The 27,761-nt window shown below is 41.1% G+C and overlaps 1 protein-coding gene across 1 annotated transcript in view; it reads left to right on the top strand.

The window, feature by feature from the left end:
- CYTH2 (cytohesin 2) overlaps nt 1-26,754 on the top strand; it is a 57,617-nt gene extending 30,863 nt beyond the window's left edge. The window contains exons 2-12 of the mRNA XM_075839944.1: nt 4,060-4,207; nt 6,472-6,538; nt 9,622-9,740; nt 12,526-12,606; nt 15,143-15,255; nt 17,726-17,874; nt 21,884-21,995; nt 24,453-24,529; nt 24,642-24,713; nt 24,795-24,949; nt 25,409-26,754. Coding sequence (XP_075696059.1) covers nt 4,060-4,207; nt 6,472-6,538; nt 9,622-9,740; nt 12,526-12,606; nt 15,143-15,255; nt 17,726-17,874; nt 21,884-21,995; nt 24,453-24,529; nt 24,642-24,713; nt 24,795-24,949; nt 25,409-25,517 — 1,202 coding nt within the window. The 3' untranslated portion in view covers nt 25,518-26,754. The remainder of the gene's footprint in view (nt 1-4,059; nt 4,208-6,471; nt 6,539-9,621; nt 9,741-12,525; nt 12,607-15,142; nt 15,256-17,725; nt 17,875-21,883; nt 21,996-24,452; nt 24,530-24,641; nt 24,714-24,794; nt 24,950-25,408) is intronic.
- Nucleotides 26,755-27,761: the final 1,007 nt, after the last annotated feature.

Below are 27,761 nucleotides of genomic sequence, written 5' to 3' on the forward strand. Positions count from 1 at the left end.
TGTTCTCGAGAGTTCACGCTGTGACGTCACTCACAGGTCCTGCATCGTGTCGGACGAGCGAGGACACATCGGCACCAGAGGCTACAGATGATTCTGCAGCAGCATCGCCGTTTGCAGGTAAGTAGCTACATCGACTTACCTGCAAACGCTGATGCTGCTGCAGAATCAACTGTAGCCTCTGGTGCCGATGTGTCTTCGCTCGTCCGACACGATGCAGGACCTGGGGCAGGAAGTGAGTGACGTCACAGCGTGATCTCTCGAGAACACGCTGTGTCTGCACTGCCAGAAGCTGGGCGTTCTGAAGAGAAGTGGATGATACTTCTCGTCAGAACGCCCAGTTAGTAAAAGTAGTAAACACGCCCCGATGTACGCACATAATACACGCCCACTTGGACTTTTACTTTAAACACGCCCAGTTGGACTTTTGCAAGCCTCATTTGCATAAATACAAAAATGGTCATAACTTGGCCAAAAATGCTCGTTTTTTTAAAAATAAAAACGTTACTGTAATCTACATTGCAGCGCCGATCTGCTGAAATAGCAGATAGGGGTTGCAAAATCTGGTGACAGAGCCTCTTTAATGTTACCGTTGATGCGTTTAATTTACCAGCTCACCCTTCACTTTTTTTTTTTTTTTGTTTATAATTATCATGATGATGTGGCCCTTCCAACAAGGTGCCATGATCTTCCCTAGTGACTTAAACTCTGACACTAGTGACTTTGGGGGAGATTTCATACACTCGTCTTAATATACAGATCTCTGGAGTAAGATGCACTTTATTTATGAAGAGGCGCACACATCTCTGTCCATACGTGTGCCAGAGAGTCAAATGTATGCCAGCTCATAGAGTTGCGCTATAATTTACTTCAGTTTCTGGTGTAAATTTGTTGGGCTGTGAATATCCCGCCCTTTATGCTAAGCTCCGCCTATTTAAAAACAAGTGCAGTGTATGGCAGAAACGGGGCAAAAGTCTAAAGTTTTCCTGCAAATTGTGACTTTAATGCTGTATGTGACTTTTCTAGTCTAGAAAAATGGCTTAGAAAAGTTAATAAATTCCATCAGTGTTTAGGATTGAGAATTCCATTCTAACCATGAGTATAAGCCTTTATTCAGACAAGCGTGTCCGTTTTGCATCCTCAAAAAAATAAATAAATAACTGACCATATTTCATACATTTAGTTTCCGTGTGGTATCCGTTTTTCACAACCTGTTTTTCTGCATTTCCTGTTTGGTTTTTTTCTCAGCGTTTCTTTAGTAAATTTGTGTGTGAGAAAACGCGGACCGCAAACCGATGTCGTCGGTGTGCTGTCCGTGTTTTTCCGCGCACCCATAGACTTCAGTGGGCGACGTGGTGCGCAACAAACGTACTAAAATAGAACATACATTAAGTTTTACGCAACGGACACGCGTTTGTGTGAATAGTCCCATAGATTTGCATGGGTTTGTGTGCTGTGGGTTAATTCAACGGACAGCACACGGACGTAAAATACGTTTGTCTGGTCTGAATAAGGCCTAATAGTAAGTTCACACGCGGCCGATCTGCAACTGAAAATAAATTCCAAACTTTTTGTTGCTGCAGCAGGTGTATGGATTTAGATGAATGGAACTGATTTTCAGTCGCAAACATTTCTGCAACACATTTGCCGCTTGTGGCAGATGCTGTGGATTTTGCTCAGTATTTATTTCTGCAGCAAAATCTGCATGTGTTGCATTCAGATTTGACCCCTTTTCACATTGAAAAGAGTGAAATGTGCCGCATGTTCAGCAGCATGTGGATGAGGTTTGTTCAAAGCTTATCCATATGTCTGGGACTGTAATCCGCTGTAGATTTTCTGCACGGACAATCCGCAGCATGTCCGTCTTGTGTGAATGCAGCCGAAACGAGAGCGTGAATTGGGGACTGAACTTGGGTGTGTCATCAAATAGGACTTTGTTTTACAGTACGATGAGAATTCTACCATGACCAGGCAGAGGACATATTTCTTTTATTTAATATACAATTCTCTCACGACAAAATGCACAATGGCTTCTGTGTTTTCCATACCAGCTGCAAAATATTTCTATCCATATACAAAGAGCTAGTTAGATTTCTAACTATTTATTAGAAACCTATTACCGCTGCTGTTCAAATTGGTTCTGTTGACTCCTTCTTTTTTTATTTTATTTTATCTTTACATTTTTATTGAAAATTTTTCACAGATACAAGACCAAGTTCTCTCAACTGAAAGAACTGCAGACGGCAAACAGAAATGACCTCAAAACAATATAAACTTCACCTCCCATTACGGAGAATACAATGATCTGTTGACTCTTATTAACAAGGCAAATTCAATCTGCGATAATGGTCTCAAACAAGAGGAGACTGAATACATAGTTTTGTGTTGTTAATACTTAACAGCAAAACGATCAAGCAAATTCATATCAATCCAAAAAAATATATCATTTTGATGGAAGATTCAGGCGTCTTTTTCCCTCCTTTCACCTCATTCTTAAAGTGGATTGTCTGATTATGCCCCAGCTAGCCAGCGGAGCCGATTTTCCCTGCAGCATTACATGCTGGTCTTTCAAATAAATGGCCGACAGGCTGGGTCCATCAGAACGGGAGCTGCTCATGTTCCGGCTCGTAGAGGAGGGTCTTAAGAGGTTAATCCTTTTCTATGACATGCACGTGTCCGTATAGGACATATGGAGAGGTGTTGTCTCGATGATAAACCCTTTTAACGGTGTCCCCTGTTTCGAAGATTGGGTGTGAAACTTCAGTGTGATTGGCGCAACTTTCTAATTAAAGAGGCTCTGTCACCAGATTATAAGTGCCCTATCTCCTACATGATCTGATCGGCGCTGTAATGTAGATAACAACAGTGGTTTTTATTTTGAAATAGAATAATTTTTGAGCAAGTTATGAGCAATTTTAGATTTATGCTAATTAGTTTCTTAGTAGACAACTGGGCGTGTTTTTACTTTTTACCAACTGGGTGTTGTACAGAGGAGTGTATGAGGCTGACCAATCAGCATCATACACTTCTCATTGTTCCAGCCCAGCTTCTTTCACTGCACAATGAGAAGTGCAGGACACTGATTAGTCACTGATTGGGCAGCGTCACACACTCCTCTGTACAACACCCAGTTGGTCAAAAGTAAACACGCCCAGTTGTCTATTGAGAAAGTCATTAGTATAATTCTAAAATTGCTCATAACTTGCTAAAAAATGATTGTTTTTCAAAATAAAAAGCACTGATATTATCTACATTACAGCGCCGATCAGATTATGTAGGAGATAGGGCACTTATAATCTGGTGACAGAGCCTCTAAGTTTTATTAAAAATGTATTTTTACTTTGAGATACAGCTACCTTTGATTCCTGTAAACAGAACAGCTGTATCTAGCGCTAAAACCTGTATCTTTCAGGTCAGCGGCACTGACGGGTTCAGTGACAGCGGGTCCTGCGTGCATCTGACACGCAGGATCAAGATGTTATCGATCACATCTAAGTTCATAACTAAGATGTGAGCGTTAACCGGTGGATACACAGGACCCGCTGTCACTGGACCCGTCAGTGCCTCTGACCTGACGGAATCCGGTCTCAGCGCACAATACAGCTCAGTATTCCGGATACAAAGTAGCCGTATCTGAAAAAGTAAAAATTTTAATAAAATAAAATATAATTACAAAGTTGTGCCAAAGAAAAAATAGTTTTCAAAGGTGTATATAGCCCTTAATCTGGACTATGCAGGTACAGCAGCATTCAGTGAGAAGGGCTGCCAAAGCTCAGCGTCACAGAATACCGTTTCTTCATCACCATACACTCCCTCCGCAGACCAAAGTGGGTTTCCCTATCCTGCATGAGGCCAGACTGTTTATGTGAAATCTGTTATTGGCATCACAGCTTACTAATTATTGGGCCACTGTCGTGCCTAAACAGACCAGCTCTCAAACCTCAACAAGTTTACTGAGGTGTTTTTTTTTTTTTTTTTTTATTAATCATGTTTTTCTTTTAAGAATGTAGCTGCTAAACACAAACGATCCTGAGAATATTTGCTTTGTTGCTTCCTCTTTAGTCCCCGCTGACCTGACTCCAGAAGAACGTATTGAGCTAGAGAACATCCGCCGCAGGAAACAGGAACTGCTGGAAGAGATCCAGAGGCTGCGTGATGAGCTGAGCGAGGCTATGAATGAGGTGGAAGGCCTGGAGGCCAACGAAGGAAGGTATGACTGCCTGAGGGTGACTTGTCATGAAGGTTTTCTGGTCACATCTGTCACATCTTACTGAGTCAAATGGTATTACAAATAAGATAAATGAGGAATCCTCTTTGCCCTGTTTGAGACTTATTTTAAATTTCACGTTTTCAGTGTAACATGGATCCAAGGTGCATTGCTTGTGAAACATTACTTACAGCTATGGGTTTGAGATGGTCGATACTATCCGTGTTATTTTTGTTATGGGACTCTCACAATGGACGTGTCAATGCAACTTTCCTGTGTACAGATGAGCGTACCTGTTGAGGTGCCTTTAGGAATATATTGGGGAATAGCTCATTTAGCAGAGCTGCCTGGGGGATTTTCAGTGTACTGGCAAATTCCCTGCTGATCCATCCATGACGGTCTATAGTGCGCACCCAACTCGCAGACTATATGTTCCTTTTAATAATCTGTCTATAGTTTGCTGACCGATATTGTCAGTAGCCAAAGAGGAATATTACAGCCCCATTTTAATTTCGGATCTACAGCGAAGTATAGTGATTTCATCAATGCCATAACATGGGCATTGTGTTTTAAAAATGTAAAGTCTTTTGTCTCAATAGCGGAAGTATGGTTCAAGGGCTATGTCCATCTTTCCAACAATTTTGTTACATTACATCTAAAATAAAAAATGGAAAAACGTTGCTATTAGTCTTGATTGAAAATATCCTTTTGTGTTTACAGCTTCTATGCAGACCTATGTGTCTCCATTGTTACAGACTACAAACAAACGCTGTAGTCAGGTCCTGCAGTCATACTTTCTTACATCTGCCCCATACTTCTTCCTAACCTACTGAATGTATGTTGGCAAGGGCTCGATTAATAGGCATTCACGTGATTTATGCTATTTTGGGTTAAGATTTTCTCATTAAGGACATAACTGGCGTTTCTGTTATGTTTGTATGTAATGGGTGCCGAGTTCTTGGCCCTCAATGATGGGTATATACAGCATGGTAGGGCTGGGCGATTATGATCAAAATCACAACCTCTCTTGTGATGAGCTATTTTTCCATTCCACGCCCCCTATTTGCATGCCACACCGTTTAATTAACATAGGGGAGCCTGCTGTATGCTACTGTATATGATCTACCCCCCTGACACTGCCCGTCACACAGTATAATGTCCCTATAGCTGCCCCCACGCAGTATAATGCCCCAATAGTGCCTATTAAAAATAATAAAATTCATACTCGCCTACCCATGTTCCAAAGACGAGAGGAGGCAGTGATGTCATCGAATCCTGTCCCTGCTGAGCCTTGAGCTGCCAGTGTTACAGTGAATAGTAGAGCAGGGAAATGACGGCTCCAAGCTCTACTATAGGATTCAACTGCATCTGCGTTGCAGATACAGTGGAAAACGAGGGAAAAACTAAATGCGCAAGATGACTTGGTTATCTGTGCTGAATTTCATTTTTTGGTTAGTTTCGATTAATTGCCCAGCCCTACGTCATGGTGCTGTATTTGTGCAATTACCTACAAGAGGGTGGCTGTGATTGAGAAACCTGCCTTTTTGCACTTACGTCCAGGATCGGAGAAAACTCACCAAAGTCACAAGGGCTGTTTTGTCAGAATGCCATAGAGGTATGCCCTAATAGATGCATGTACATTTTTATATGCAAAATCAAAAATTATTTTGAGAAAAATAGGTATTTTTAATTTCTTAAAGTTAAAAAAGAAATGAGAACTAAAAGTGGAACTAAAAAATAAAGTTTAATACATTTTAACTAACCGAACCTAAAAATATACATATACCGGATACCAATAACCATTGCAACTTATACAATGAGGTTGATATGTGGTCTAAATGGCACAAGGAACGGTATAAAATAATGGAGAAAAATAAGGTAATCTCGCCCAGTAACAAACACAACCTCATACAAACAACTATGTCAGTGAAGAAAAAAAAGTTGTGGGGAGGCAAAAACGATAAAATATTTATAGCCACTATCAGTACTTTATATGCCCTGCTCAACATGTAGGACCTCTCTATACTCGTCATATACACCACTGCTGTGTTATTGCACTCGGCCACTGCCCAGCTGGAGCAAACCCTTTAAGCTATTGAATGCCTTTATAACCATCTTGCTTGTACATGTAAAACAATACATTGGTACATTTGAATCAAGTCTATGACTTTAGTGTGCAGAGATGTCGAAATTGCTCTAAAGTGTGTTTCATTGGTCATTGTAATTAATATTGTTGCTTTTTGTTCTTCTTTTTTCCCAACACACAGCAAAACTTTACAAAGAAACCGGAAGGTAGGAATGGGAAGAAAGAAGTTTAATATGGATCCTAAAAAGGTATAAATGTACTTTTTTTTTTTTTTTTTGAATGGGCACTTATGCTAATTCTTTGGGATCTGATTTAGCTCCGTGGAGTACTATAGTGGAGCTGCATAGTACTGAAATTTTACTGATGGCTCCGACCCAAGAATCACGGCCGTGCACATGGCTACGGTCGTGTGCACGAGGCCTTAAAATGTAGTTTTATCTATGCAAATTCTGTGTGAAGTTACTGCCATTAGGCGTTCCCTTCCTGTAATCTGCTATCCACCCACGTTGTCAAGCAAAATCCTTCCCTAGTTACTCCTAATTCACACGAGCGTGGTGCATCTCAGCAGTTTTTCAAGTCCGGGGTGCATTCGTTCTCAGCGCTGCGGGACACGATGTTTTGCATCCCCCATAGATGAGTCTATGGAGGGATGCGTGAAAAGACAGAACATGTCCTATTTTCCCACGGACCCTTCACACGGTCCGTTGAAACAACGGCTGTGTGAACGGCCACATTCGAGTACATAGGTCCATGGGACGGCCGCGGTTTCAACGGCCGTCCCACGGACGTTTAACACGCTCGTGTGAATCCGGCCTTAGGGTACGAACATACACCGCGTAAACACTGAGGATTTTCCGCAACCGATTAATTGCAAAAAAATCTGCAGAGTATTAAAGTAGCAGCGGCGTGGGTGAGTTTTCAACAAATCTCGTCCACACACATCATAAAAAATACGCGGAAAAAATGCACATAAATTGACCTGCGGTGCAGTTTCCTCAACCGTAGCATGTCAATTAATCTCATCTCTTCTTTTTACTTATTGAATACAATGGGGTGTTTAAACCCGCAGCAAAGTGGTGTGTGTTGCGACATTTGCGGCGGGTTCACAGCGTTTCCGCTGCAAAAATAGCAGGTCTGCGGACAGAGAAGAGGGAGGGGGTAAGTATGAACGTTGTTTTTTGTTTTTTTCCTGCGCTGCTTTACGCAGCGTAAATTCCACCGGAAAAAAAACAACACAATGTGGTGTGTGCTTTTTTTTTTTTTTTGGACCGCATTGCCTCCGGTGTTCAGGGCGGATATGCTGCATAGCTTGACGCAGCGTATCCGCCCAGAACACGCCGTGTGTGTTCCTACCCTTATCAAGCAGAATTGACAGACTGCAGGGAATGAGGGTGTTTCACTTCACTGCCTGTCCGTCCATATGTGTCTATGGAGGAGGGAGCAGAAAGTGAGTCAGCAAAAGACATGCTGCATACAAGTCTATGGAGGGGGAGGAAGCATGAGAGGTACACATGCTGCTGGTAAGATTTCTATTCACCCCAATACTGGATTCTCAGCTACACTGCTCATTACTTCTGTATGTGATATAGAGATGCTTCTTTATGTATGCAGTGTATAGAATCCATAATAGCCGTTAGGCTCCGTCCACTAGCTTTGAGACCGTTGAGAATTGGAGAGGGAGTCTGCAGAAAATGTCATATAATGGGCAGAAAGTGTTATTCCTCATGTACAATCCTAACCGCTTATTCTGAAAAGTCAGCTGAAAAGTTTAAGATCTTATTGTGTGTCTCTATTAAAAATGTCTCTTGGAGTGGTCTGACTGGTTCATAATGATGACCGTATTGTTTCCATGGCGTAATGTATGGCAGAACAGTGCATGCTGTGTTATTCTAACCGCTCTCGTCCTCACGGTCTGTGTGTGGCACACCTGGTGGCTTTACCAGTTAAAATTACATAAACTAGCTTCAGGAGACCTCGAACGAGCTCCTAATGTCTACAGCAGGGGTCTCAAACTCAGCCGGGTAAATGGGCTGCACATAGAAAAAATATGAAGTTGATGGGCCTCATTACTTTCAAATTTTATACAATACAAAACTATTGTTAATCAATTAGTTATTTGAACTACTATAATAATACTTAATTACTATAATAATACTACAGAACTATACTACATTGCTAGAACAATACTACATCACTATAATGCCGCTAGATATAAACTTAACGGAAATTTGAGAGTTTACTCCACGTGCTTATTTTAACAATCCAGTTTTACAATTTGTGTCGCTAAATACAGTCTGGCTGCTCAGTTGGCAGCATTTGGCAGACCTGAATGTCAAGATTGGGCAGCCCCTCTGTAGACCATGCCCCACACCCCCCTGTAGATAGCTCCCTCTAGGAGTGGAATCCCCAGCCAGAGTGTTGCCAACGCTTAGGTTGGGAATTCCTGTGCTGGAGGCGTGACGTCAGGGGATCCTCTTGGACTGGAATGTGATGTCAGGGGCAACCCCAGAGCTGGAGTCCCCGAGCAGAGCACTAGTATAGGCTCTGCTCCGTAACTCTGGGGAGGCACATGACATCACTGTCCATATATGGACAGTAATGTCATGGGCAACCCCAGAGCCCGAGTCATGGGCAGAAGGCTACTAGCGCTCTGCCTGGGACTCCATCTCTGCTACATCACTGTCCGGCTGGGAAAGCCCCTGACATCACTGTCCATGTACGGACAGCGATGTAGCAGAGATTGAGTCCCAGGCAGAGCGCTAGTAGCGTTCTGCCCAGGACTCCGGCTCTGAGAAGCCCCTGACATCACTGTCCATATACGGAGTCCCAGGGTAGAGCCGCTTCTAGCACTCTGACTGGGACTCAAGCTCTGCTCCTGACATCCCTGTCAATATATGAACAGTGATGTCAGGGGCTTCCTCAGAGCACGAAGTCCCGAAGCAGAGCGCTAGTATAAGCTGTGCTCTGGGGAAGCCCCTGACATCACCGTCCATATATGGACAGTGACGTCAGGGGCTTTGTCATACGCTGGCGCACTCCTCCTTTGGCCTGCTCTCTCCCGAGGGAGTTAAGGGTACCCCGCGGGTCACATGACCGGCTCAGGGGGCCGCGTGTTTGAGACCCACTGTCTACAGTATGTTCTTCATCCTGGTGGTAGGAAAGTGAATCACAGATTCTTGCTTTTTATTTTCTCACTTTTGCAAAATGTTTGGAGTGGTTTTTGCTACTAACGAACGTCCCCTTTCTACAATAAAATTACTTCTAGTGTGTATGTATAGATGTGTGTATATATTTATATATTTAAGTCCTTTATTTTGCTTTCTACTTTTAGGGCATCCTCTATCTTCAGGAGAATGAGTTACTGAGAAACACTGCAGAAGAAATAGCACGCTTCTTGTACAAAGGGGAAGGTCTGAATAAGACTGCTATCGGGGACTACTTAGGAGAGAGGTAAATCTGAGCTTTATGGATATTCGGGAAATACACCAAATCTTCGCCAGAAGAGCGTAGCTTGATGTATGTATTGATACAGCTTTCTGTTCTGGAGAGTTGTGTATTTGTTTGTACGTTGAACCTAGATATTCATGACATCCCCTGTGAACTTCCAAAAATAGTGCCATCAGTTCCACAGGTTGTGTGTGGTATTGCAGTTCATCATTCACTTGAACGGAGCTGAGCTGCACTACCAAACACAACGTATGGACAGGTATGGCGCTATTTCTTGATGAAAGCAGCCATGTTTTTGTAGTCCTGGACTACCCCTTTAAATAACTGTTCACTAAGCCCCTGTTCACACTGAGTGATGGTCTCTGTTTTAACGTATATGTTAAGTGACGACTGTGACTGATCACATATAGTGGCATCTATCACCCATTGCCTATAATGGTATCTGTTTGATGCATTCGTCATGAACTCTTATTCATTGATTTATGATGTAGATGTTAAGCGTATACCAATATAGCCTTTGGGTGACAGAAGCCACTGTTGGGCACCGCACCCATCACGGCCTCTGTTTAATGGATATGTCAGGATGCTCCAGTGGCTTAACTCCACATGTATGGACAGTTCTCACTGGAGCTTTCCTGTCAAGCCCCGTACTCTGCTCCATTCGACAGCTCTGGCCAAAGGGAGAGAGGGTGCTGAGATTCAATTAACCGACACTGTTCCCTGTGATCCCGGTGTGACAGGATTTCAGGGAGCAGTGACTGAAACCCAGCACCCTTCCTCCCTCTGTCCTGCATTGGGATAATTTTTTCTTGGTATTGAGCAGTTCTCTCCCCCAGGGGGAAGTTCCAGTGATCAATGCATGCATGGACATATACATCACTGGAGCCTTACGACATATATGTTTTTTTTTTTTACTGGATGCCTCTGGATAGAATAGTGTAGTTGATTTAGGCTGTTTCCAGAAAAAAACAAACCTATATACTGCCCTTTGGCCTCAGTCGGTATAATGGAAGCGTACGAGTTTGTTTGACGTATTCGATGCATATGTCACATGTACAGGGAAAACGCAGTGTGATCATAGGCTAATAGCGTTTTGCTATTGGGTTTGCTCAATTAACCGGTTCCCGATGCTTGACGTCTCTGCTCATCATGACCGGCTGGATGTTGCCGCATCATAAAGAGCATAGACGTCATGCTGAACGCGTGGGAACGGCAAGCGTGCCGGCAGGATTAGGAGCGGAGCAACGGCAGTAATACACAGGCACAGCCCTGTGCTAATGGCACAGATAAAAAAAAATCTGATCTCTGCCATTAACCCCTTGAATGCCACAATCAATGCTGATCACGTCATTCCAAGGAATACTGAGAAGGGGTGGCCCCTTTGATTGTGTTACAGGGATTTCCCCGTGACGCAATCGAGGGACATGCCTTATATGGATAGACTGACCAGAGTCCATTGAAGGACCCCAGGGCTGTCTGACCGTTTTACCTGCTAGGGCTTACCCAACAACTGCCCGTGTACTATTACACAGGCTAATGTACTGGCATATAGATATATGCCAGTACTTTTAAAGTAAAAAAAAAAACCTATATCATTTTAAAAAAAAGGAATTTTAAACTAGAACAAAAAATTACACACACGTACATTTTTTATAATAAATAAACTTAATTAAATAAGTTCCAAAACATAATATACACATTTGGTATAGTCATGACCGTAAAAACCTGCACAACTCTTTTATAGTATAATTTATGATTATCGGTAAATTATCTAAAAACAAGAAGTGAAAACTGTAGCGGAACTGCTTATTTTTCTGCATATTTAACAAAATAAACATTTATATGAATTAAAAGATAAGGTAAATGTGCCAAAAATGTCACCTACATAAAGTACAACTTGTCATGCAAAAGATCGTCTCGTACAGCAACTTTAAATAAAGAATATAGAGCGCCGGGATGCAAAGACAAAAAAATAAGAATTGTTCTGTCCTCAAGGCCAAAATTGACTGTCCTTTAAAGGGAAGGGGTTTTCCCACGAGGGACATTTATGACCTATATCCACAGGATATGTCATAAAAGTCAGATAGATGCGGGTCCCACCTCTGGATCCCGCACCTATCTCTAGAACGGGGCTCCTAAACCCCGTTCTACCTCTGCGTTCCGGCTGATTTTCAACCATGAAGGAGAAAACCATGTAGCTCACTGAGCTACGCTGTTTCCGTAAGCCCCATAGAACTGAATGGTAGTTACGGAAACAGCGTAGCTCGCATGCTACGCTGCTTCCGTAACTGCAATTCACTACTATGAGAGTTATGGAAACAGCGTAGCTCAGTGAGTTACGCTGTTTCCGTAACTCCTGACCATGTAATCAGGAAGTGTCTGGGATTTGGCGTGAGCCCAAAAAGTTAGAACGGAGTTCAGGGGGCCCCGTTCTAGAGATAGGTGTGGGTCCCAGAGGTGGGATGCTCACCTATCTGACATTTATCACATATCCTGTGGATGTGTCATAAATGTCCCTCGTGGGAAAACCCCTTTAAGGGGTTAAGAAGCAACAGTATTCCCGTAATTCATGCAAAAAAAGCAGTGTGGAATTTCCAATGATCTACCATAGTCTCTCTAAACTATCCAAAAACTACAGACTACAGCCTGTCATAAAACTGTCTGCCGGAGGATTTCTGCTCAGCAGTATTGCATGTGTGTGTCGTTTATTTACCGCCACTTTGTCAGTTAGGGATTGCTTTGCATCTGTTAACAACTCATACAAACTGGTTTTCCTTACGGTTTATAGGGAGGATTTCAATATTTCTGTTCTTCATGCCTTTGTGGATCTCCATGAGTTTACAGATTTGAACCTTGTTCAAGCTCTCAGGTCAGTCACATCGCTTTCTCAAAGCTCCTGTAAGACACTGATGCAGAACCACAGACGTGTTTCTATTGTTTGTTGTGTGCGAATAAACAGGAAGGTTACTGTGAAAGAGGAAGTGGTCATTTCTATCATCGAACAAGCAAAAGTCTTCTTCAGGAAGCTGCATGCCTGGCAGTGGTCATCTAGCTGCTAGTCTGAAATTACTGATCTATAGGGACTGGGTGATTATGACCTGTATCAAAATCACGATTAATTGAACACATAACCTCGATTACGATCAATGAACTATTTTAGGCCACACCCCTTTTTGTATTCCACGTCACCTGTTTGCATGTTACACCATTGAAATAACATATAGACACTGAGCTTGCTGTATACGATTGAATATAATGCCCCCATAGCAGCCTCCACACCGTATGATGCCCACATAGCTGCCCCCAGACTGCTTCAATAATGCTTAATAAAAATGATAAAATACTCGCTTAACCCGTTCCAACGAAGAGTGAAGGAGATACCTCTGGTTTGTCTGGCTTAGGCGAGGCAGTGACTTAATCGCGACTGTCGGCGCCAAGCCATGAGTTGCCGGCATTACATGGTGTATGGTAGAGGAGGGAGCTGCTGGCTCCCTACTCTACTATTGGATTAAACTGTATCTGCTTCCCGAGTACGCGGATACAGTTAAAACCGGGAAAGAAAAAAAAAAAAAAACGAAATGTGTAGTTATCTGTGCTCCATTTCGGTTTTGTTTTTTCTCTCCGATTAATTGCCCAGCCCTAATGTACTATAGCAGGTTTGCTATAAAACGGCCAGTCATATATTGATTTTCTTCTTTAACGAGTACCAGTATTAGCATGGCTGTAGGTTTGCGCTTCTGCCATGCAAGCACGTTCTAATTGATAAAAAGAGATAAAACTTTGCCTATTGATATGCACACTAGCATATCATGGCTCCATACACACTCCAAATTGTATGGAGCTGTAATAGGACTCAAAATTGTGACACGCTTAAGTTGATGCCTCATTACATAGGTGATCTTCTCTAGATGCATTTCTTCTAGAGAATATCTGACAGTGCTGCTGCTATGATGTACGCAGCCACACGGGGGGCACTATGTGCTGCTGTAAGGTCTTCAGCCCACTTTAAACCATTAAGGGACTAATATATTTAAATTTTTTTGTAATTTCAGGTGGCTTTTTATTTTATTTTTTTTCCCATATTTTATTTATTGAATAAGCTGGCCGTTTTCCCCCTCTATGCGTGCTATCTTGAATAGTCAGTTTTTCCTGAGCTCTGCTCCAGAGGGGGCGGAGACTAGCTGCTATGATATCTCCGATACACTGCACAGAGAAAAGAGGATATCATGCTCTCCTATTTCTCCGTAGCACACCTTCTGAAGCAGCCGTAGCATGTAGGAGTTTATACAGCAGTGTAGCTGTGAATCCAGCACTGGAGTGAGATCGAACACTTACTGAAATCTGCAGCAGCATCTGTTTTTTTCAGCCTCTGTCTCACTCTAGCAGCTCCCTCTCCTCTCCATAGACTTCTAGGGGCATTGTGTAACCTCATCCCTCAGTGAGCTGATAATCTCTGGTGGATTTTAGCATAGAGTTGAGAGAGAATGATCAGTGCAGGGTGAAAAAGTGGCTCATATGTGGAGAATGAGGCAATTTTCTCTAATAGGATATGACAAAGCTTTTTATATTCGCTTGTACTATAGATCTATGCAGAATTTGTTGAATCTGCAGTTACCATTTAAATATTATTAAAGGGATTATGTGGGGAGCGAAAAGTATTCGCAGTGTACTCGCTGCAGTATATGAATACACTCGCTAATATACATTCCGGTCCCCCGTTGTGCTGATTGAGACTTTAAAAGATTTTTATTTATTTTTTTATATCGCTGGCAGCAAGTCTAGATGCAGAGTCATCCTTCATGACAACACCACTCTTCATCATGTGACCGGCCCTGCTGTACTCTATATACAAGCAGTAGTTACTGCTTGTATATAGATTTGCTGCAGTTCTAAAAGCCTTTCTTCTGTATTTAGAGACGCCTGACATGGGTGCAGCAGACCAAAATGTCTTTTAAATCCCCTCATTGAATTCTTCTCAACTATTGCTTAATTTTCATGAATGAGTTTGTGAAACTTGTGATTGTTAAAGGCGTTTATTTTTTAACAGGAGTGTTCTGTGGTTCTATTGGAGTTTTTTTTTATTGGGTTTAGTCCCTGGGTCGCTGACATTTCTCAAGTTTGAGTTTTCTAAGCAAAAAATACAAAAGTCCATATATTTTGGTAAATTACAAGCTTAAAAATCGAATTCCTGCATTGCGCATAAAAAAAACAGAATAGTAACAGATGTTCTTTGAGGTGTGTGTGTTTGTGTGTGTGTGTGTGTGTGTTTGTTTGTTTGTTTGTGTGTGTGTGTTTTTCCTGTGGTGTCTAATCCCTCAAGAGCACATTGTACAAAATGTATATTTTAAGCTAACAGACTTCAACCTTTGGCAGGATCTCATTTTGCTTTTATACTCCATGTTTAGGCAGTTTCTGTGGAGTTTCCGTCTGCCTGGAGAAGCTCAGAAAATTGACCGCATGATGGAGGCTTTTGCCCAAAGATATTGTATGTGTAATCCGGGTGTGTTTCAGTCCACAGGTATGGACATCTTAATTGTTTTTTTTGTTTTTTCCTTTTTACATAGAAATACGTTCTCAATATAGTTACTCGCACACAAATCCTTTTTCATTCTGGTATTCAATAGTGTAGAAAGCTTGATAATTCAGAATGAATATGCCTTCTATATGAAAATTGGCACATCATATTAACTATGCTACTCTATCTGGGACAGGACAGGACAGGACAGTGGGGGTGTCGCTGAGTTTATAGTGTTTGCTGCTTTATTTAAAGGCATTGTCCAGTTATAAGAAATTGATAGCACTGCTTCCTCTTCATTCCTTGCTCTTACTGTGAATCGCCGACATGCTTGTAGTGTTCGCTTGAATGAGAGAAGGCTGTAATACTGTGAACCGCCGTTACAGGTGTGTTGGCGACTTACAGTGCTAGCAGTGATGGGAAAGAAAGGGGTGGCAGTGCTCGTACAAGCGATGCAGCTGATCGGCAGGGTGCCAGGAGTCTGCCCTCCACCAATCAGATATTACTAGCCTATCCTAAGGATAAGCCATCAATTTCTTAGGACTGGGTAACTCCTTTAAGGCAAACAAACTCTGGTTGATAGGCAGATTCCCTTGTATACATGTTCATACAGGCGGACACCACGACGGAACTTTACAGACCCCATTATAAAGTCAATGGGATCCGACAGGCCCTGGTGGAATCTGTCGTAACGACTGATCCAGCACTGCATCTTGTTTTCCGTTTTATAAGCAGAAACCACTATGCAGATGTGTACACAGCCTTTGTGAGCCCAGACTGCTGTTTTTCTTAAAATACAAATATTAGAAAACAAAATATTACCACCCTCCGTACTCTGGGCAGCATAGCATAGAGATGGTGCAGCTTAGGGCACATGTCAATACATTTTCTCCTCTGAAAAAGAGAGGCGTGCAAAGATATTCTGCACAATATTAGGGATTACCTGTTTTTATTAATTTCACTTTAGAGTAGATTAAAAAAAAAAACTTTCCTACTGAAAATGCAAATGATACAGCAGGATTCCTACTTATGTGCCGCTTTTTATGCATAATATAGGGTTGTTTTTGTTATTTAAAAAGCTAACCATGAAAAATAGACTGGGACTCCTGAAAACATCGCTTTCATTGGCTGCAGACCATGTAAAAATTGGAAAGAGATCTTCCTAGCAATGCTAATAGGTCCCCTTATGATATATGGTTAAAAAAAAAGTGGTGTCTGGTCCTCTTAACCATGACATGACTGCAGGGCTCTACTGTGAAATGCTACTTACTCTATGTGCAGTACATTATTACACCTGATAAGAGCCTGGTTACTTGCGTGTGTCAGTGCAATTCCTTTAGTCCAGTATTCATCAAACTACAAGTGCGCAGCAGAAAAAATACATTAAAAATCCCCTAAAGTAAAATATACCTTCTTTTTGGTTGGACACTAAAAACCTTCAAAACATAATCCACTAGTCTATGTATGTCCGGAGTTTCACTATACCATATGGTTCGTATTTTGATGGCAAAACTTAGTGGGCATTACTTTGGCACGGTCATGTCACACTACATGATCACTGTGTATGAGGGGTCGAGAGTAATTTAAGTGTACCCATTGTTTAGATAATCTATCACATTATAGACTATATTGCTAGAACCAAGGGGCAAAAGATTTCATCTGAGCGATGTGCCCCTTAAAGAGGCTCTGTCACCACATTATAAGTGCCCTATCTCCTATATAAGGAGATGGGCGCTATAATGTAGGTGACGGCAGTGCTTTTTATTTAATAAAACGATCTGTTTTCACCACTTTATTAGCGATTTTTAGATTTATGCTAATGAGTTGCTGAATGCCTAACTGGGCGTGTTTTTACTTTAGACCAAGTGGGCGTTGTACAGAGGAGTTAATGACACTGACCAATCAGCATCATGCACTCCTCTCCATTCATTTACTCAGCACATACAGATCCGGCTATATCGCTATGTGCTGTCTTATACTTACACATTAACAATACTGAAGTGTTTAGACAGTGAATAGAGATGCTCTAAACATGTCTATTCACAATCTCTGCACTTCGTTACTCTGTCTGTCGTAGTTACAGCAGAGGAAGCGTGATCTCGCGAGATCTCGCTGTAAATGACAGGTTACAACGAGATCACGATTCCTCCACTGTAACTACCACAGACTGAGTAACGAAGTGCAGAGATTGTGAATAGACATGTTTAGAGAATCTCTATTTTATGTTTCTCTTCTGTTTATTCACTTTATTTTTTATGAATTCGCTAAATACTAAACACTTATATTTTGAAAGATTTCTTACTTCGCAGCATTTTTCCATAACTGCCTAAAACATTTGCACAGTACTGTGTGTGTGTGTGTGTGTGTGTGTGTGTGTGTGTGTGTGTGTGTGTGTGTATATATATATATATATATATATATATATATATATATATTTATATATTACATAGATATGTTCATTTTTCTTCTACAGACACCTGCTACGTCTTGTCTTTTGCGGTTATCATGTTGAACACTAGTTTGCATAATCCCAATGTCCGAGACAAGCCCAGCGTTGAAAGGTTCTTCTCTATGAACAGGGGAATTAATGAAGGAGGTGACCTTCCCGAGGAACTGCTCCAGGTAAGAAACAAAATTAAACTAGAAGACTAAGCTTGCTTTTTATTTTTAAAGGCAAAACCAGATTAACTTTGTTTTTCAAAATGGTTGACTTTAATGAATTACACCAACAATAAAATACACGGCCATCTTATAAATCCATGCCTCCCGCTGTCCTCCGATGATCTTTCTACTGCAAGCCTTTAGAAGTCCATTGCCTTAAAGCTAAAAAGAAATTAATTAGTCAGCTTAGGGATGTACATACAGAACTAGAAATTCCTTTTGAGTACACATTTCTTAAGCCTTTAAGGGCTGGGGTGAATTTTGGCCTTACAGACTAAAGCCATTTATTCATTTTCATCTTTGCATTCTGGCGGTTATAAAATGTATTTTTTTTTTTGTTCGACATAGTCGTGTCAGGCTTTTTTTGCGGAACAAGTTGTACTTGGGTAGGTGCCATTTTTTGGTACATATACATTAGCGTTTTATCTAGCTCTATCTCAAACAAAATAATTGAGGCAGCACTTTAAAAGTAGTGGATGAAAAAAGTTGTGTGTTTATTCACCCCCACAGGCAGGCAACGTTTCGATCTGGCTTACTGGTATCTTTCTCAAGCAGTGACTGACACTCAAGTGTGGGTTTAAATGCTCTAGTGTTACAAGTGAATACAAATATATTTCATTATTAATTTTCTGCAAAAATGCAGAAAAAAAGTTACTCTCCAGTATTTTTTATTTTTTTATATACATGATACTACAAATTGTACAGGTTGTTACGGTCGTAACGATACCAAATATGTATATTTTATGTTTTGGAATTTTATATTTAATAAAGATTTGAAAAAATGTGCATTTGTGCATTTTTGTCTTTTCTAATTATAATGTACTGGCATATATCTATATGCCAGTACCTTAGCCTGTGAACTAATAGCACACTGGTAGTTGTGAGGGCATACCTAAGCATGCCATAACAGGAAATATGGTCAGACAGCCCTGGGGTCCTTCAATGGACCCTGGGCTGTCTGCCCATACAAGGTATGGGCCTTGATCGTGTCACAGGGGTTCCCTGTTTTTGTCTCGTTAGTTTTATTACATATAGTTACATAGTTAGTACAGCTGAAAAAAGATACATGTCCATCAAGTTCAACCAAGGGACGGGAAAAGGGAAGGAAAAATTTCTACACATAGGAGCTAATATTTTTTTGTTCTAGGAAATTATCTAACCCTTTTTTAAAGCCATCTACTGTCCCTGCTGTGACCAGCTCCTGCGGTAGGCTATTCCATAAATTCACCGTTCTCACGGTAAAGAAGCCTTGTCGCCTCTGCAGCTTGAACCTTTTTTTCTCCAGATGGAGGGAGTGCCCCCTTGTTTTTTGAGGGGGTTTTACAAGGAACAGGATTTCACCATATTTTTTGTATGTGCCATTAATATATTTATATAAGTTAATCATGTCCCCCCTTAGTCGTCTTTTTTCAAGGCTAAATAGGTTTAATTCTTTCAATCTTTCCTCATAACTTAAATTCTCCATGCCCCTAATTAGCTTCGTTGCTCTTCTTTGTATTTTTTCCAACTCCAGGGCATCCTTTCTATGAACTGGAGCCCAGAACTGAACTGCATATTGTAGATGAGGCCTCACTAATGCTTTGTAAAGTGGCAATATTACATCCCTGTCCCGTGAGTCCATGCCTCTTTTAATACACGACAATATCCTGCTGGCCTTTGAAGCAGCTGATTGACACTGCATGCTGTTATTGAGTTTATGATTTACAAGAACACCCAGATCCTTCTCAACAAGTGAATCCGCCAGTGTAGCTCCCCCTAGGACATATGATGCATGCAGGTTGTTGGTACCCAGATGCATAACTTTACATTTATCTACATTAAACTTCATCTGCCAAGTGGACGCCCAAACACTTAGTTTGTTTAAATCTGCCTGCAATTCATGAACATCTTCCATAGACTGAACATTACTACATAGCTTGGTGTCATCTGCAAAAATAGAAATAGTGCTATTAATCCCATCTTCTATATCATTAATAAATAAGTTGAATAATAGTGGTCCCAGCACTGAACCCTGGGGTACACCACTTATTACCGGGGACCATTCAGAGTAGGAATCATTGACCACAACTCTCTGGATACGGTCCTTGAGCCAATTCTCAATCCAATTACAAACTATATTTTCTAAACCTATAGTCCTTAATTTACCCATTAGGCGTCTATGGGGGCCAGTGTCAAATGCCTTTGCAAAGTCCAAAAACACTAAATCCACAGCGGCCCCTCTGTCTAGGCTTCTGCTCACCTCTTCATAAAAACAGATTAGGTTAGTTTGACAACTTCTGTCCTTAGTAAAACCGTGCTGGCTATCACTTATAATGCTATTTATTGTCACATAATCCTGTATATAGTCCCTCAATAGCCCCTCAAACATTTCCCCCACGATGGATGTTAAGCTTACTGGTCTATAATTACCTGGGGAAGACCTAGAGCCCTTTTTGAAAATAGGCACCACATTTGCGCTGCGCCAGTCCCTTGGCACTATTCCAGTCACTAGAGATTCTCTGAATATTATGAAAAGGGGGACAGAAATAACTGAACTAAGCTCTTTAAGAATTCTAGGGTGTAACCCATCTGGTCCCGGGGCCTTGTGCACATTTATTTAATTTAGCTTGGACCATCTCTACATTCATCCAATTCAGTATATCAACTGATATATTAACAGCACTGGCACCGGCTACATCAGCTGCTCTTTCTTCAGTTGTATATACAGAGCTAAAGAACCCATTTAGTAACTCTGCCTTCTCTTGATCCCCTGTGATCAACTCCCCATTACCACTATCTAGGGGTCCTACATGTTCAGACCTTGGCTTTTTTGCATTTATATACTTGAAGAATTTTTTGGGATTTGTTTTACTATCCTTGGCCACCTGCCTTTCATTTTGTATTTTTGCGGATTTTATTACATTTTTACAGATTTTATTAAGCTCTTTATAATTTAAAAAGGCTGCAGATGTACCCTCAGATTTGTATTTTTTAAATGCCCTTTTTTTGTCATGTATTGCCCCTTTCACAGAAGGTGTAAGCCATGTGGGGTTTAATTTAAGTCGTTTATACTTGTTACCTATAGGAATAAATTTTGCACTATAATAACTCAAAGTAGATTTGAAAATCTCCCATTTATCATTTGTTCCATTATTTGACATTAGTTCTTCCCAGTCTATATCCTGAATTGCAGCCCTCATCCTGGGGAAATTGGCTTTCTTAAAATTAAATGTTTTTGCCCTCCCAGCCTGCGTTTGTTTTTTACAGTATAGGTAAAATATAACTATATTGTGATCACTGTTACCGAGGTTTTCACGAACATTGACATTCCCAACAAGATCTGCATGTGGAATAAAAGAATTTACTAACCACTCTGAGGCATCCTTTCTTAAAATTCTGCATTGTGCTATTCCTCTGTTTTTCCTCCTGGAAATGAATTAACAATTTATTCAAGTATTTACTGTCAATTTATTAAGACAGACATGTCAGGAGAAATGTCAGGTCTTCTCTGAAGGAATAGCACGCTTTGTATTCAATAGTGTTGACGACCAGTAAGCGATACGACTGTGTAATATACTTTTCTCAAATTAATTACATGCCGACTTCTGAGGCCACCATTGCAGACTATATTTACTAATCCTCTTCTACATAGTTCAAGGAATGCAGCCGCTCCATGTAGTCTGCTGTGCGGACTCGTGTAAATAACACAGCACAATCCTTGAGATTTCTGATACCAAATTTCTGAACACCAGTATGTTACAATATTAGCATACATAACTGTATAGTCCATTTATTGTTCACACCACACAAATGCACTCTTGTTCTATCTCAATAGAACCAGCAGAGATTATCTCGCATTTAACCACCCAGCTGACAAATACAGCTGGGACTCCCTGATCTGTGGGGTGGAGGGCAATCTAGTTGGCACACCGAACTATTAGCTAAATCCTCTTATCGAAGTTCATGCTTTTTAATATTGTTTCTCTTACAGAACTTATATGATAGTATCAGAAACGAGCCATTTAAGATCCCAGAGGATGATGGGAATGACCTCACACACACCTTTTTCAATCCTGATCGAGAAGGCTGGCTTCTTAAACTGGGTAAGACCTGTCACCATGTTCAGTGCAATGACCGCTTCAACTGAATTCTTTCTTTTCTGTATTTTCCTTCTTCTTTTGCCATCCCACCACATCCCTCTGGAGCCATGTAACATGAAATCTGGTCAGCCTTTGAAATCTGAAGGCCATGCCATGTGTTCGCAGTACTTCACTATATCAACTGACCTGTTTATTATTGAACAAAACAAAAAAAAGACAAACTGTAGACTATCGGCTGTAAGAAAGATAGTGGGTCTTGTATGTATTGTATGATTTGAGAACGCAATGGGAAGGAACTTAAAATCAATGTAAATACAGTTCAGTAATGGATTTGCAAATTTACTCCGCTCTTTATTTACATTGCAACTTTAAACATTTTGTTAAACTGTGGAGTTTCACTTTAGTTTTCAGTAATGTTTTCTACACTTCAGTGCAGTATATTACATGAGCCGATCATGCCTCTCATAGTACTGAGGAGTATTGTCCAGCTCATGATATGCAGATTTTCCATTTAAATCACAAACGCGGAAGCGGACCTACATGCATTAAAACTTATTGATGGACTGCCCAACCTCCCATTTGAGAGGACTACCAATTTTTCCCAAATCATTTAGAGGTCTGTTCAAAAAAAAATTCATTTTTGTCATCTAGCATTTCTTTTTTCACAGATGTTTTATAAAAACATTGTCAGATCAGTACCTTACATGACACATAATTGCTCCTGTAAATGTCCGCTCTTTCCTTACATGGCTCCTGACAGTCGAGGCTTTTCCGTGTTTCCTTGCTTTAGTACTGAATGCGCTGAAGATGGTCTGTGCCTAGAGGATGTGTATGAACCTTGATTTCCACCTTTCGTTTATGTAACTTATTTTTCCTTTTCTCTTTCTCCTCACTCGCCTGCCTGCCTGCCCTCTCTTATCCTCCTCTTGTATTCCTCTTTCTTTGTCCTTGCCCCCACTTTCTTTTTTTTCTATACCTTGTGTGCTCGGCCGCTGATGACATTTGCTCTACGCCTTCTCTCAATAACTCCCCAGGAGGTAGGTCGAGCTCAGCATTTATTCTTCCGTCATCATAGTTGTATGTGTAGAAAAACACTGCGCTGTGCGTACAGCAATCATTAATTGATCACATGTTTTATTTTGTATACCTAACAGGGGGTCTATCATTTCAACTAAGCCTGTAATATCCGAGCATTTCAGACGATTCTGTTGCATTTCATTTATTGCATTGGGAACATCCAAACTTCTGGTCACTGAGCTCGTCCTACTTAGATTAACCAAGATCTCTGTAGAGCTGCCTTTCACTAAAAATGACCGTGATTTAGTTAGCCATCTACTAAGAGTCATTTATAGAAAAACATTATATTGTCCATGGCAGCAATTCACTTCTGTGCCATTGTTACATTTAAAAGGGTTGTTCCACAAGGACTCTCTCTGTTAAGACATATGGACACCATAGGGGTTGGTCCTCGAGCTGCTAACAGCGGCTCTTGTTCTGCCGAACTCCTAGTTGTCGTTATGTGATGCTACATTTCCCCTGTAGAGGCCGCTGCAGGCTAAATGCGCAGTCAGTCGCATCATAAAGCAACCCATTTAAAATGAGACCCTTTTAACTGCAGATGATTCTCGTCCTACTTATCACGCATAGAAACGTAAGAATGTGACGCTGCTTCAACTCCTTAATGCCACCTTGGTGAATCTGCACTTATGAATTGCACAAGTGTAGAAATTCCCAAATAGTCAATGAGTTACGAGGTGACCTGGAGTATGGAGGCATCTGAGCTATGCAGTTTGTGAGACTTCTATAGAAGTGATTGGGCGTTATGGAAACAATGGTAGGACAGGGGTCCGAGGACCACTTTCTAGAGAGAGATGCAGGTCCCAGAGGTGGAACCCGCATCTTTCCGACATATCCACAGGACATGCCATAAATGTCCAACAGTAAGAGTGGCTGCAAATGGTGTTTATGACCAATCACATGCAGGTTTAGTACAGTCCTGGACAAAAAAAAAAACACAGGAGATAAAATAATGGCATCATTTAAAGTGCAGACAGGAACACTGTGCTTAGTTTTAGTGATGACTCCCTTTTAGATTTTGCACTTTTTTTTTTTTTTTTTTTTTTTTAATTCGCCTCCATATAAACTAATTTCAAAACTGTGTCCTAATTAATTCTTGACATCAAATGACTAAAATAGTTGTTGACATTTCATAATGTATTCGTTTTCTCTTAGGATTACCAATCAAATATTGTGGTTTTTTTTCTTGTTTTTTTTACTTGTAACTCCATCAGTTTATTTACTGTAGAAGTCACGATTATTAATTTCACTGCACATGGTGTTTCTGGGGACAGTTGTGTGATGTCTGCTCGGTGAAACACACAGATAATCGTAGTGGCTCTTTGTTTAAATACTAAGTCTTCTCTCACGCCCCCCCGCCCTATATTTCATAACCTCTTACAGGTGGCCGGGTGAAAACATGGAAGAGGCGCTGGTTCATCTTAACTGACAACTGTCTGTATTATTTTGAATACACCACGGTAAGTTCACTTTAGTAACCTGCTTTGAACTATCGGTATCTTGCAAGGATCCTTATTTTAAATTTAAGCCTGTGGTAAAAGCTGTGCTATAAGACACATTATTATTACTCAGGATAAAGAGCCAAGAGGGATTATTCCACTTGAGAACCTCAGTATTCGTGAAGTCGAAGATCCCAGGAAACCGGTACGTTGTGAGACATGTGAGGGGCAGGTGTTGCTTGATATCTAGAACATTTAGCTTATTATTTTTCTCTCCACATCTCAGAACTGTTTTGAGCTTTACATACCAAATAATAAAGGACAACTAATCAAAGCTTGCAAAACAGAGGCTGATGGAAGAGTGGTGGAAGGCAACCATAATGTGTATAGGATTTCTGCCCCAACTCCAGAAGAGAAGGAAGAATGGATCAAATCTATACAGTAAGAACTCCTATAAATATATTATTGAACAATCTTCTATAAATTGAGGATCACTGCCGTTTGGTGTGATTTAGGTCTGTCTAGCTGACTTTTTTCCAAGTTCTGTCATAGAGCTTGTAGGTCTAGCCTTATATATGTCATTATCCCCAATATATGATACATTTTAATTCTACAATTATTTATTTCCTGTTTTACTTGCATACTTCAGCTTTATCTGTGGCTGATATTGACGAGATCTGTTATTTTTTCAAATTGCAGCGATCAGCTGATTGCGCCAAGGAAGCTAGATAATTCCCCTGCAGCGGCCTCTACTGGGGAAATGTCATATTATAGAGGAACGGCTGTTTGTGATACATGGATGCCTTGAGTTTTTGCATATAGACAACTAAACCTACCAAGTTCTTTAGTTTGTACTCCGTATGTAACACGTCGTTTTTTGTTTTTTTTTCCCTTTTCTAGGGCTGCAGTAAGTGTGGACCCGTTCTATGAAATGCTAGCTGCCAGGAAGAAAAGGATCTCTGTCAAGAAAAAGCAACAGATGCAAGAGCAGCAGCAAGAAGAGTCTTAAAGGACTTCTGTCTTCTGGAAAAGAAGCCTTTTCTGGCTTGCTATTACTTCTGAGCACTCCATTGCCAAGTTAGGATGGTGGCGATTGCTGCTGTTCATGGGTAGTGTACTATGGAAACAAAGAACTTGTTTGCACTGGATGCCTAGTGTACTCGCTGGAGCATAGTTGAACTTGATCTAGCCTCCAGAATTTCAAGCCTGTCCTCAGCAGAGCTTCTAGGAGCATGTTCACGAAGTACGGGTGCATTGAGAGGACTCTGGTTGTTGGATTTCGTTGTTTTTTTTACCCCTTTTTCATATACAAAAAAAAGAAAAAAATATTTTGAACTCTAGATTGTACATATATGTGGTGTGAAAAATGTGCATGACAAAGCAATATGACCCAAACATTTCCATTGCCATAGCACAAGTCAGCTTCACATTTGTTCTATAACCAGTTCTTTAAAAAAAATATTTCATTTTGTACTAATCTTCTAGATGGTCCTCCGAGGTTAGGGGGCTGACCTATAAGGTGCCGCTTATGGGGTTTCACCAGGAGTCTGCTCATTCGTGGAATTTGGTTGTCTTTTATATGGGCAAAAAAAGACCCTTTAGGTCAAGCATTTTGGTTTTGTCTATTTTAAGCCTCAGTCACTTTCCTGCTGCTGGCAGCTTGAAGATTATGATGATTAACTTGTTACAGCCATAGAAGTAATCACGTACGTTGACTGAGGTTTTCCTACTTTTCTGTTTAACCACCCCCCAGAAAATGTAATAAGTAAGCTAAGACCCCCAGTCTTAGTTGTAGACATATAAGTAAGGATGAGCTACTGAAAAAAGGCAGTCAACGAGCCACCAGCAGCGTTCAGACTACACAAATGTTCGCAAAAATTATAGTGCCCATGCTGTATCACAAATGTATTGTAGTCTGTGGCAGGGTCATAATAGAAGAAAGCTACACACTGCATCACATTCAAGCTTTGTATTGGGCACACTAAACGCTTCCTTTAGACTCCCTAGAAAGTGCTTGATTAAGGGTTATTTATTAGGCAGAATTGCATTTTTAGCTTAATTCTAAATTCAGAGGCTTTTTTTTTCAGCTTTACTTTTAATAGTTCTGACCTTTTAAAGGGGTTTTCCACGAGCGGACAACTGATGACCTAACTACAGGATAGGTCATCCGTATATGATCGGTGGGGGTCTGACACCTGGACCCTGCACCGATCAGCTGCTCCGGTTGCCGTATGTTTTGAATGGTATGCAGTAGTTTGAGCCGGAAGCAGATGGCTCCAGTCACAAAATAGCGGCTGAGCTGCAGTACTGCAGCTCTGCTCTTATTCAAGTGAATAGGAGCAGAACGGCCGCTATGCAGTGGTCGGAACCATCTGCTTCCAGCTCCAACTACTGCATACCGTTCAAAGCAACCGGAGTATATGATCAGTGCGGGGTCCGGGTGTCAGACCCCCACCGATCATTTACTGATGACCTATCCTGTAGATAGGTCATCAGTTGTCCGGTCGTGGAAAACCCCTTTTAAATATGTGGAGATCTATAAGGGTATGTTCCCAAGTACACAGCACATCCAAACTAAAACCTGCAGGGAATTCCGTCCGAAAAGCTGCACTAAATTGTGGTGCAGATTCTCAGCCAGAATTGCTGCTGTGGAAAACCAGAGTTGAAAAAAAAAAAGCCGAAACTTGCCATCATTGACTTCGGCATAGCTACGCGTCCCTGTTTTTTGTGCAGCGCGGCTCCCTGTGATGACGCTGCAGCTCATGTGGCCGCTATAGCGCGTGATGGGCTGAAGCAGTCACATGGGATGAAACGTCATTCCAGGAGGCCGGACTGCTCGGAAAACAGGGACGCATTGCTATGGTAAGACCAGGGGGGCAAGTATAGATATATATATTTTTAATTAATTGTAAACCATAAAAGTGGGATGTTCTTTGTTTTTTCCCTGCAGCATTACTGCCGCAAAATCGTAGCATTTATTTGTTGCAGGTCTTACCTCCCCCCTTTTAATTTAATGAGGTAAATCCAAAACAAAAGTGCAACTTTATGCTGCAGATTTTTTCCACAGCGTGTGGATGAGATTTGTTCATGTCATCCGCTTTGCTGCTACTCTAAATGCTGCAGGTTTTCTGTACAAATTTCTGTTCGCGCAAACTCTGCAGAATCTTCTTATGTGGGAACCCAGGCTAAAGGCTCGCCTCGCCTTCATTTCCTCTGCAAATTCCTTATCGACTCTATATCTTAAAGGCTATGT

This window comes from Rhinoderma darwinii, chromosome 10 (assembly GCF_050947455.1).
Source record: "Rhinoderma darwinii isolate aRhiDar2 chromosome 10, aRhiDar2.hap1, whole genome shotgun sequence".
In the NCBI taxonomy this organism is placed as follows: Eukaryota; Metazoa; Chordata; class Amphibia; order Anura; family Rhinodermatidae; genus Rhinoderma; species Rhinoderma darwinii.